General features: G+C 34.3%; 1 protein-coding gene across 2 annotated transcripts in view; it reads left to right on the plus strand.

Moving 5' to 3' along the window:
• The window catches only part of LOC106065386 (vasopressin V1a receptor-like), a 129,631-nt gene extending 116,971 nt beyond the window's left edge, over positions 1 to 12,660 (plus strand). For both annotated transcript variants that reach the window (XM_056020875.1, XM_056020879.1), the window contains 2 exons: positions 7,409 to 7,652; positions 10,602 to 12,660. In XM_056020875.1, the coding sequence (XP_055876850.1) occupies positions 7,409 to 7,652; positions 10,602 to 11,372 (1,015 nt within the window). In that variant the 3' untranslated portion in view covers positions 11,373 to 12,660. The remainder of the gene's footprint in view (positions 1 to 7,408; positions 7,653 to 10,601) is intronic.
• The last annotated feature ends 902 nt before the right edge of the window (positions 12,661 to 13,562 follow it).

Consider the following 13,562-nt stretch of genomic DNA (forward strand, 5'->3'; position numbering starts at 1 on the left):
TACAGTCTCTGTATGTGTGGTTAAGATGTAAGATGTAATCACGAGGTCAGAGTTTTCCAATCATCAGCCAGGGAGTACTGGAAGTATCGCTATAAAATCTCAACTCAAATTTAGTGGACTTTGTCTCAAGACGTCTTGCTTCAGAGGCAAACTTTCTAGCCTCAAGATTTATCTACCCCTGTCATGACGTAAGATGGAGAGGAACAGTTTAATACGTTCTGTTTGAAGATGTCCCAGAATTCATTAGGATTAGAGGCTGGGGGTGGGGGGTGAAGTCTTTTAGTGGCCAGTTTTCGTGATTGACGTACTATAGCCAGATTTGATATTGTTATTTATTATACTAACAAAATAATGAGAAGAGATACAACTATAGTAACAAGTGATATATTCCCTACGCTGTGATTGCGCTCTTTATAAGCTAACTAGACATATTTTACCCGCGACCCCCGGGTCTTTATTTGCGTATTACTGTCGATATAGTCACTGAGAGTGTTTTTAAAACATTTAAACGAAATAATAATGTAATAAATAAAGCGAATGTGTAAATGTAAAAATAGAATGAATGAAGCCACGAAATCAAAATAGCTAATCCATTTTTTTCAAAATAAAACATTTGCTTGTAGGCCTACATATATTTGATTAAAATTTGAAATGAATAGACTTAATTTTGTATGTTCATATGTTAAAGTATAAAGTAGATCTTGAGGTAGACAGATCTAAATCTACACCAATCTAGTTAAAAATTGGCTTTTATAGAGTTCATTCCGTGCTGCGCATGCGTGACCTTTTTTCATGAATGAATATAGGCCTATCTCAACACGGCTACGCAGCTTTAGCGAACAGCGAACGAATGTAATTAAAAATGAATTAGAAAAACAAATTTGAATGTAAATTTGATTAAATATGAAATGAATGGACTATAATTAGTATGTTCATGTGTTAAACCATAAAACTATCTTTGCGAAAAGAAGTTTTATCATCTTGGAGTTCAATAAGAGTTTTAGACCTAGGCCTAGGAATAGACTCAGTAGAGAGATGTGTTAATGTGTAACCATTTGGTAATGTCTAATGAAAGAATGTGCATCGGGATATCTAAATTCGCAGATATAAATAACGAATTAATGTAAAAATGCTTTTGAAACACAAATTTGAAGGCTAATTTTATTATATAATGAAATCAATTGACCTTATTTTGTATTTTCATGTGTCAAAGTAAAAAACTATCTGCGCAAAGTGTATTTCTTAAAATTAGATCTAGATCTAAATCCTTTCGATCTTTTCTCATGTCAACATTGTTAACATGGCCTTGATCCATAAATACTATAGCCTTAATAGAGTCGGACAACTTTTTTTTTAGGGTCTTTAAGTTTGTTTTAGGGCTACAATACATACACTAAGGTCTAAGTTGGTACCCAAGAAACATTACTGCCAAGTTTTATCAAGATTGGTCAAGCGGTTTTGATGTCTATAAGTCTCATACATACATACATCAACCTTTCTTTATACTTCATAGTATAGCTTAATCTTTGAAAATTAAAGATCTCTTGGAGACATTATTAGTCCAGTTTTATAAATCTGTTTGAGTTTCTAGACATGTACTACACGTTGATCCTAATGACAAAACTTTGGACGATAGGGATGATGATATAAAGCTCATCTGTTTTTATGGCCGACGGATAACATGGGTATCACGTGGCCAGCACGAGAACTAAACGCCTTTATTTCCTCAGGTATTCGTTAGAGTACGCTGGACCTCGAGTCCGTCCTACAAATCCCAAAAACTAAATTTCAGTCTTCACTGTGTTTTGAACTCGGGACCACTCAGTTCTGAATTCATGCGCTTTATCCCTCGGCCACCACGTCAGTTCCACTGAAATTAAACCAAACAAAATTATGCTCTATTGCTCCATTTTACTAAAAAGTTTAAGTAAACAAAAAAAAAATTCTGTTGTAATTAACTAAACGACGTTCATCTATCAGGCCTTAGCTTATGTGTACCATTTCTTTATAAACATGAAAACAAAAGAAAAAAAACCCACAAATATTTATATATAAGAAGCAACAATAAATCACAAAGGTAAAAAAAAAAAAAAATCCCCATAATAGTTGACTTTTTGTTTTCTCAATAAAACTAGTCTCTGAGGGAGGCTGCCCACTTGTTTATTTATAGCTTATCAAATCATCGGATGCAGCTGTATTCTCTTCCCATGATGCAGCTGTATTCTCTTCCCATGATGCAAAAGACATAACAACCGAGTGAAACCTTTCTCTGCGACACAATGTACTGGCATTAATAATAGAGCGTCTATGTCTACAAGATAGCTAGTGTATTCTCTGTGCAAGAGATAAACAGATATAGAGACAGAAACTAAATGTCTAGAGACACTGTATTGACCACTGTATTAACCACTGTATAATAGCTAAATTAAAAATTTGATTCTGTTACAATTGCAATTTTTTGTGCGCAATTATGCTTGCGAATTCTTCAAGTTGTTACAGGAATGAACAAGAAATAGACTTAAAATTGATTGGTCGGGAATTTCAAAAACGGCTCTAACGATTATTCTAGAAATTCGGCATTTTAGGCCTCTATCTATCTATCTATCTATCTATCTATCTATCTATCTATCTATCTATCTATCTATCTATCTATCTATCTATCTATCTATCTATCTATTGATCTACATTTATATATACATATATATATACATATATATATATATATATATATATATATATATATATATATATATATATATATATATATATATATATATATATATATATATATATATATATATATATATATATATATATATATATATATATATATGTATATATATAATATACTAACCATATGTTACCCGCGGCCCGCTGGTTTTAATTTGCGTATCACTTTCGATATAGTTACTGGGAGTGCTTTGTAAACAATTAAACGAAATAATAATTTTATAAGTAAAGCGAATGCGTGAATGTAAAAAATAGTATGAATGGAGTTATCAAAATAGCTAATCGACTTAAATTCATTTTTTCAAATAAAAACATTTGCTTGTACGCCTACATATATTTGATTAAAATTTTTAATGAATAAACTTAATTTTGTATGTTCATGTGTTAAAGTATAAAGTGGATCTTGAGTTAGACATAGATCTAGATCTAGACTTATCTTGGATAGAGTTCATTCTGAGCGTGGGTGAAGGCTCCGCTCTGAGCATGGGTGACCTTTTTTTTATTAGATTACGCGATTCATGAATGAAACTATTAGAATATATCTCAACACGGCTTCGCAGCTTTAGCAATATATAATATTGATTTTAAAAAATCTACCTAATTAGACACATAGCTACACAGTGAAAACTCTGGTTTGACTGTTATACTTGTTCCAAATATAATCGTCTTAAAATTAAATTTGGATTACGACTTATGATCATGGCTTCATGGGGAATTTCCACACTAAACTCAATTTTTTTTTTAACTTTTTTTACAAAGCTTATATAAACTCACACCTGTCTGATTGTCTGTCTAGGTGGAATCCTTTTTTTTTTAAATTCACAATAACAAGAAGAAATAATTGTAATGTTACAAGTGTCTATTAATTTCTTCTTGTCCTAAAACGAACGTTGAATTCTCAAAGGACAAAACGTTTTATTATTTCCCTCAAAATTGTGTATAGAATATGGGTATATGAGGACCGTCCAACGCATCGCGCATCATGGCGTCTGCTGAAGACGATAACTGCCCTAGTCTTTATGAATATATTACACACATTTATTCCAGTCTATTGAAAACAGGCAGATAGGGAAGGACTGTTCAATTATAAAACACAGCCTGAACATTATTGCTTATATTTTTGTTTTCGAAAGAGTGTTTATGTATTATGACATTGGGTTACATGTATAAATAATGGGGTCATTTTGAAGTTGTCCCCCCTTCTATAACTAAAACGAATTGTTGGATGGATGTAAAATATAACAAAGAAAAAGAAAATTTGAGTTATGGCCCTTCGTGAATCAATTTCACACACAAGTCTAGCCCGCCCACAACATCCCTCTTCCTGAAATGAAAAAAAAAATAAAGTGCGCTTTTCAGTTTTTCATCATTGTCACTATTGATAAAGTGTGACCTATGCACACTTCACATAGAATGTACCTATATGTTTACAAATACGCAAGATTGAAAATATATACCTACATTATGATTGGAGATTCCCATCTGTAGTCATCAAGAAGTACAGAACATAGAAGTCTTTTTTAGATTCGTTTGTCATTTTATCTCCCATGTCTATGTTTGTAATGTTATCACAGCGCCTTCAGCTTTCGTGTGTGGATGTTGTTCGTATTTGCATCTATATTGTTATTGTTACAGTAGTCACGCTGAGGTGGTCACTTGTAGTCAAACCGCATTTTCATTTGATTGGACCAATTAAAAAATGCCATTTTAGCTCTCCTGTTTATGTTTGTAATGTTATCACAGCGCCCTGAGCCTACATTTTGTTTGTTAACAGCGCTTTATACATACATTTATTATTACACATTAAAGCGCTAGTTCTGAGTGTGTATGTGTCTCATCTGTGAATGTTGTTCGTATTTGCATCAATATTGTTATTGCTATAGTAGTTACGCTGAGGTGGTCAATGGTAGTCAAACTGAATTTTCTTTGATTGAACCAATAAAAATGATCTTATCTTATCTCTTATCTTATCTGAGCTGCCTTTACAAAAGCCTTAAAACCAAAAGATATTTTTTCAAGTTGGGATTCAAACTCGTGCCCCATTGGTGAAGTTCACATTATAATAACAATAATAATAATAAAAAAATAATAATAATAATCTTTATTGTCGTAAGGAAATGTGTCTTACAATTTAGTGCATTACACCAAATAAAACAATATAACTATAAAAAACCTAATTGTACATTCACACAAGACTTACTCATAATTTACCTGTGAAAAAGTTTATATCAGATTGTTTATATTTAATGATTTGATCATCGGGAAAATGGTTCTCATGTCTGTTCGTCTTTGCTATCGGTGTCTTCTATGATCCTAGATCTAATGGTAACATCACAATATCACTGACCAAAAGGGTGATTTTTTATTTCTAGAATCTTGTTAGCTTTATTTTTATAGATGTTTGTCTCAAACAACTGCCCAAATAGATTTACCACCCTTGAATCAAGTCATCCATTTAAAAAGTTGTGTATTTTTATTTGAAAAATGATTGCATATTTAATTTTTAAAATTAAACATTTCGCTTTTAGAAAATAAAAAAGTAACCGTTGCATCAGAACTTTGCAAGATCTAAAATATAACGATATCAGATTTTCAATCTTTTCAATATAAACTGACAGACGGACAGACCACATAAATCAGCTGTGCGCTAAAAATACAATACTTCGAAACTCAATGGAAGGCATACATTCAAATACCACATAAAAACAACAACACTTGAGTCTAGGTCTATCTGAACTAGACATCATAATAATAGCTGATACTTCTTGCTGTACCTGATGGAACTGCAGAGCTCTGTCGGAGCACCTGTCGTGCTGTAGTTAGTGTCAACCAAGACTTCGACGCATCCGCAAGAGATAGGATCTTGCTTGAGAGAAGCTTGTCAAAACTTTGGACTTTAAATTAAAAATCTTAACGTGTGCATCTGTATGAATTACTTGTTGTTGGTTTAGTGCAAGGAGAAGCTGCTATTGCGTCTGTGTTGTCTGTTTAACAGTTCGTTTGTCAGGTTAATGTCTCAAAAATGGGATATTCTTTTTTAAAATATGTATGTTATTTTGAAATCATATGACCATAAACTGTAGGAACAATTTTAAAAAACTAAGACTTTTTCTAATAAATGTCCACTTCTTGGCAACAAGTGATGCGTTTTCAATTTCTACTCTTGTCTCACACGATCGTCATAGTAACAAAAATATATATTGACAAATGTTCATTCTCCGCCATCCAGCTGAATTTTCGCATACAAACTCGTACTGCGTGACAACAATTTATTTCATTTTCGTATTGTTTATGTCATGAAGTATTGAATCAATGAACATTTTTAATTACCTTTTTAACTCACTGTTCCAATTATATTGTAATTTTCTTATTGCTGAGTATCTGTTACGATAGATAGCCTACTTGAAAATAAACAAACTTGACATATGAATACTTTCACCTCATTACAAATAACTTTAATCAGCCATCTTGGCTACCAGAGTAGTTTCCCCTATGCATGGGCACAACTCTTCCCACCATATAACATTCCATCAACAGTATCAGTAATATCCCTTTTGCATTTGGCCACCCCCCCCCCCCAACCGTGTATAGTTTACTATATAATTGAACAAAAAGTAGAGATTGATTTGAGAATAGTCCAAACTTTTAAATTACAATTCAATTTACAAATATATTTATAGACTTATCTTCTTATCTTATAAAGTACAGACGTTACTGCATATTAACCAATGACTTAAATTCTGGCCAAGTCACTGGTTTTCCTGGCTAGCTTAGGCCACCCATTCCATGCTCTAATAGCACTAGGGAAGAAGGAGCATTAGTACAAATTTGTTCTAGCATATGGAACGAAAAATGTGCCTTTATCTTTGTATCTTTCTGAGTATTTTTATTAGGTTTTGTTTTTGTATTTGAAAATTATGGTTCAGTGTTTTATGTATAATAGCTACTCTACTTTTAAGTCTTCTATCCTGAAGGCTTTCTAAATTTAGTAACTCATTAGCTTTGTCACGTATAAACCACAATATATATATATATACAAAGTCGTATTGTGTCTTACATGAAATCCTTTAATCGTTGCACAATTATAGTCTCTGTCTCGTTGTTGTAACCTCTCGAGCTTATAGATTGAGTCTACAATACAAATATATTTTCTTGACTGGCTGACCAAAGTGACAAATGACAGATGACATGTACAACAGACACGGTACCTGACCGGACGAAGCCCCTAAATGTCGGGGTTCTTTTTATTGCTTGATTAGGCTCGTTAGGGGTTACTTAATAATTACACTCTAGAACAATTATTACTAAAAACACTTCAACTCCAACTAAAGATATCCATGGAAATATAAATAATACTTTAACATTCAATAAGCACACAATGACATCAACTCAATAAATATTAATACAAAACCACCAGTCCAGGAAGCAACTGTCCAACCTTCCTGGACCGGGGACAAGACCTCACTGACTAACACACTCTCTCGAACATTCAAAGAAGAGTAAACCATTCAACTCATAACACTTGCAAGACTATTCACATTCATAACTTGGGAGTACATAAACACGGGGATATAACTATCATACCAAAATATCAAAGTAACATATTCACTCTCGCCATAGATCCCCGTGACAAGATCGAGATGGTAAAAAGTCTAATTGATTATTCCATTTGTTCCAGACTGACTCGAGTGAACTCTTTGATTCTCAACCTGTGTGTGGCGGACCTGATGGTCATCTGTATCTCCTGCCTGTCCCAACTGGTGTGGGAACATCTCCACAGGCACTGGCTGGCCGGCGACGTCATGTGCCGCCTTGTCAAAATGCTGCAGATCTTCTCCGTGTGTGCCAGCACCAACATGCTGGTCGTCATCGCTGTAGACAGGCACCAGGCCATCACGGCGCCCTTGAAGAAACAGTTTTCAGTAAGTTTTCTCTGATCATTGCAGTTGATCCGAAAAGTTTCGCTGCGAAAATTAGAATGACATTGAAAAGTTGTCAATAATTTTAGTTTAAACAAGTAAAGTCAATACAAAAATAAGCATTTTTATACATTATTGAAACTTTGGCTTTTTACTTTTACCCTAAGTATTATGCAGAATATATGAACTTTAAGTTCAGATCATAAATATAAAGGTGGAGTCTTAGTAGAAAGCATAGTTATCAAGCGGCACCCTCAATGCACTGCATAAATATAAATCTGGACTCACGTACGGTACATACATATTAATAAAGATGGATTCTAAATGTTTGTATAAATAAATGTAAAGATGGACTCTTAGGAGAGAGCATAGTTTTGAAAGCTGGTCTTTTAGTGTATATTCATTATTATTCATCATATAGTTTCTATATATACATTGACTTACTTAGACTTAGACTTAGGTCCCGTGCCATTTGGAGCACAGGGCGGAAACCTCTCTTCACATAGATCAGTCATAGGCGACTTCTACAGACTCTTCCAAACTGGTCCCTAGAGATTTCAGGTCTACTACGAAAATGCTGCGCCGTGTTATACGTGGACCGCCCTGTTTTCTTTTCGGCTTCCATGTTATGGCTGACTTTTTTAAACGTGTTTCTTCTTACGAAAAAGTCCCGCAAATCTCACACATTGAGAAATATTTAATAATTATGTAAACAAAGAGTTGTGTTTTTTTTTATACTTTCTCTGTCCGAAACTCCAGAAAAGAATTTCATTTTTTTTCACTAAATAAGAATAAAAGAAAAACATGAAATTTAAAAAAGACATAAAATGCGGTTGAATAAAGAAAGAAATAATTTTAAACTGCGTTTTTATTCAAAGGACGATCTGATAGATTGATGGCGTGTTTCTATTTCAATCCACTTCACCTTACCCACCCCTTTAAAACCTTACCCCCACACCAAGACCAGAAGTCTTTTAAAATAAAAACCTTAAATAATGGTCATTCTCTGCGCATGCCTGCGAATAATTTTTTTTTTTAAAGAATGTGTCGTGGCATTGCAGATCTGAACACTGACGTTACATGTCAACCAACAGCCCTGAATGGGTTTTTTTCCTTTGTACGTAGCATGTTCATTTCGGGCTGTCCATTTTTTAAAACAGTTTTGTTTGACAAATTGCTGTTTGCTCCAGAAACCATACGTCTTTTGATCCATGCTCCTCCATCATTGCCTCCCTTCTTTCGTTTAAGTCGTTTTTCGGAAGAGCTTAGTCTCATGCACGGGTTCCAGAAATAGATGTCTATGGAGATCTTCCCAGATTACTTTGTTAATATAATGACACCTTGTACAAGGTGTCAAACTATTTCTGTGGTTGTGTAACAACAGGAAGAAACAAATAGGCCTTGGCAATGGCTAGCATGAAAATCAAATGCACACACAAAATGGATGTTAGATAGAAGGCAGAAAAAAGAAATAAATTATAAAAGGGAGAAGGAAGGAGGAAATAGAGAAATGTATTCTTAAGATCAAGTCATCGCTTTAATTTAATTTGTAAACTGTTCACAGGTCAAGAAACAAATATAGATTTGGTAACTTGAAAAACCTTTAAGTAACACACGGATATAAGCAAATTAACACTATTAGATTTGTGGACAGAAAGATAGATAGAGCAGCAAATATATAAGCTATAAATAGATAGATCTAGAGATAGACAGATAGATAGATAGATAGATAGATAGTAGATAGATAGATAGATAGATAGATAGATAGATAGAAAGATAGATAGATAGATAGATAGATAGATAGATAGAAAGATAGATAGATAGATAGAAAGATAGATAGATAGATAGATAGATAGATAGAAAGATAGATAGATAGATAGATAGATAGATAGAAAGATAGATAGATAGATAGATAGATAGATAGATAGATAGATAGATAGATAGATAGATAGATAGATAGATAGATAGATAGATAGATAGATGGATAGATAGATAGATAGATAGATAGATAGATAGATAGATAGATAGATAGATAGATGGATAGATAGATAGATAGATAGATAGATAGATAGATAGATAGATAGATAGATAGATAGATAGATAGATAGATAGATAGATAGATAGATAGATAGATAACAGGACCAGTCTTAGACCACTGCAACCTATGTGGTCCCCGCACTTTCATAGGCCCCGCGCTAATTGTAGGTGTAAATTATTAAATTAAACCATCTTAACTTATCATTAAAGGGTTCATGGAATTCTCCGGAAATTGCAAAATATACGAAAAAGTCATGAATATTTCCTGAAATTATTAAAATCTTCTGAAAACTGATGCAAATCTCCTTAAAAATAGACAAATTTGTCATCCAACATGGACAAGGCCAATCCTACTCGCGATTAAAAAAAACCCGGCATTGTCAGCTTTCATTTAATAAAAATGTAATAATAATGCAAATTTTAAGAAAAACAAAAAGTGCAAATACTTAATTTACTTTAATAGTAACTGGCCATATAAATATAGATCTTAATCCATCTCAACTTCTTAAAAAAAACAAAAGCGATATTTTTCTGGTCGATAGTAAGCCTAAAGGGCAGATCTGAATGTTTATCGGCTTTTAGTTGGAAAACTACTATCTACTGGAGATAGCTAGTAAAGTTAATTTGACAGTGATTTTGTACTTAGTAAAGAATGAATAAAATGCAAAGACGAATTTATTTTCTAATACAAAATCTTAATTTTCACTTATTATCTTTATCACAACCCAGAATGGGCCCGCGCAATCCGTTTCGCATAGGGCCCCGCAATCTGTAGGACCGGCCCTGATAGATAGATAGATAGATAGATAGATAGATAGATAGATAGATAAGATAGATAGATAGATAGATAGATAGATAGATAGATAGATAGATAGATAGATAAGCAACTCAGCTCAGTTATCCCTTTCTTCACAGGTTATGATCATGGTCTCTATAGGATGGGGCATGGCCCTACTCTGTTCTACGCCGATGCTCTACGTGTTCCACCTTAGATATGATCACATCAAGAACATGACCGTCTGCGAGAACATTTTTCGCAGTAAGGACATCAGCCATCGCCAAGCTTTCCTCACCTACGCCGCGCTGGTCAACTTCCTCATTCCCCTCATCATCCTGTGTGTTTGCTACATTCGCATCTTCCTGAAGATCGCCCGCAAGGCCTCCGACTGCCGGACCTCGAAGCGGCAGAGCTTCAAGCCAGGGAAGATCCATCTCACCAGCAACACAACGTCGGCCACCCTTCATAGCGCCAAGCTGAAGACCCTAAGGATGACCGTCGTCATCGTCAGCTGCTTCATCGTGTGCGGTCTGCCCTACTTCATCGCAGAGATGATCATGTCCTACGGCAACCACAACATCCTCAAGCCTAACGTCTACGCCCTGCTGGGTGGAATAGCGGTGGCCAACTCCGCGGTCAACCCTTACATTTTCCTGCTCTTCAGCGTCAATTTAAAATGCTTGAGAAACCTGAAGCTATGTCCGGCAAAGACTGGACCCAACAACCGACAGCTCATGTACAACGGCAGTGTTCGGTCGAGAGAGTACTCGTCGGCGGCGTATTCACGTACCCCAATGACGGGGGTCTCGACAGAATCCTTCGAGTTGAGTACCGCAGGGAACAAGGGTCGTAAACCAAGCTACAACAGATCGATATCGAACCAAAGAAACAACAGAGGCAATAAGTAATCAATCAGTTTCACCTGGATTGGTTCGATGTCATTCTATTTCATCTTTACAATACTCTCAAAGACTGCAGCAACTACTTTTAGAAGACTTCACAACATCGGATACTCTCCGAGTATTTCTGAAAATGATTGGACACGTGATAATAACCGTGATGTGTCTAGAAAAAGAAATCTTCTTTAAAAAAGTTTAGTTTTTATTTTTCAATAATGTCTTTTTGCCGTATCAGCAAAACAGAAAATAATTAACGATTAAACATCCCAGATTTTTTTTTAAAGTTTGCCAGCAAGAAAAAAAATTTTCCTTCTTCATCAATTATTAATATGTCAGCCAAAAACTGATTTCCCCTTCATCGGAACTTGTTTGAAACGGGTGTTAGAGGACGGGAATGTAGAACTCAATGAAGACTCCAAGTGAGTTGGACGAGAGATTAAGAACTGTAAATATAAACATTTATTTTTTTCTACAGACCCGCAATGAATGGCGGGACGTTTCTTTATTAAGAAATGTTTCGATATATAGAGAAGAAATTGAAATAAATGAATGATGCCAAATCAGTTTGGCTCTTAATTTAGAAAGCTGCTCTTCTTCTTGGGAAATATGAAATGAACTAGAGGGACAACACATTAAATTTCGTGTCATCAAGTGGAGACAATACACTTCCTGTCTGAAATCGTCTAAATGTAGAACAAGTTTCATTTCTGGAACTAAGACACTAAAACTATCCAAGATGACCGGATGTTACAGTTCTGCAGGACAATGAAGAAAACACTTGTACTAAATCTCCGATCTCCGGCACGGGAGATAGGGAATCATTGTCAGTGTGTGAAAAAACCCAGGAAATATACAGCACTAACTCTTATGAGGAATGTAGAACTAAGTTGAATTAATGGGGTGAAAACTGAGACAACTTTACCATATAACTCTGCGACAATTAGTAATCTTATTTTGGAGCTATCAAAAAGAACAATGGTCAGCGAATGACGTTTATGGGAAGGTAATTTTTAAATTGTAGCTTAGAGCAAGATATTAACTATTATCAACACCACTGTAAAGATGGTAGCACCTTCTGACTATGCCAAGGTAATCATGCGAACTCTCTCAACAAAGACTCTCGATGAGCGTTGAAACAGACTTTTTTCCTGTGCTTTAAGTATATATTGAATTCATTCATTCATAAAATGATGAAGCCAATAAAACTGTGTTGGTGTTTTAAATTTGAGATTTCAGTTTTTACAAAAGGAGTATACTTTTGCTTGATTCTTTGTACAATTATGTATCTGTGTGATTCGGGAGATTTCAACAATGTTTACTATAAACAAAGTCGGACAGGAAGCTGAGGTGAAGCGTAAATCGAGCTTTGTATTATCCAAGACTACATTAGTTTTCCCAGACTAAGAACAAGGGAAATAACTTCAATCTTTTTTTTTTAAGTATTGAGGTTATAGACCCTTGCTATAGTTACAAAAGCAATCCATGTGCTAAAAAGGGAATGACTTTGTTTTGGCTGTAATAATGATGTAAAAAAAAAAAACATGTACATATTTATACGTACAACTATCTTGTCTTGATAAATGTCTTGTCCAATAACATTGCACAATTTTCTATGTGACGCTGAGTTGACCTAATCAGATGATGAACATTCGAATAGTCAGTGACTAATTACTATACCTCGCACAATAATTAAGAGTTCTGTAAACCAGGTGAATATTGAATTGTATCGTTCTCCATTGGAACTTTGACGCTTTCTAGGCGGAACAAGAATTAACTCACGTAACTCTTACATGGTCAATAATTACGTCTTTTACAGTTGTGTAAATTGATTAAAACGATTCTTGTAAAAAAAAATGTCCAATAGTTTTTTGTTTTTTTTCAATTTGTCATGTCACAATTTTAATTGAAATCTAAAACAAAATACAAAGTGAAAAGGTTATCTTTAAAAAAAAACGTATAATGTTTTTATGCCTAATCTACTCATAGCATTACCTCCCTTTAAAAATACTTTCTGCAGATTTTTGTTTATTGAGTACAGTAGGCCTATTTCTTAAAAAACTGGTGCAAACATTGTCTATTTTGATGCATCTGTCATTCCTAATAGAACTATCTGTCCACAGTGATACGTCTGCTCAATTGAATGTCCACCAACAATCAACCCTTTATTTTCTAATTTAAACCAGACTTAAAAAATCGAGT

This window comes from Biomphalaria glabrata, chromosome 1 (genome assembly GCF_947242115.1).
Source record: "Biomphalaria glabrata chromosome 1, xgBioGlab47.1, whole genome shotgun sequence".
In the NCBI taxonomy this organism is placed as follows: Eukaryota; Metazoa; Mollusca; class Gastropoda; family Planorbidae; genus Biomphalaria; species Biomphalaria glabrata.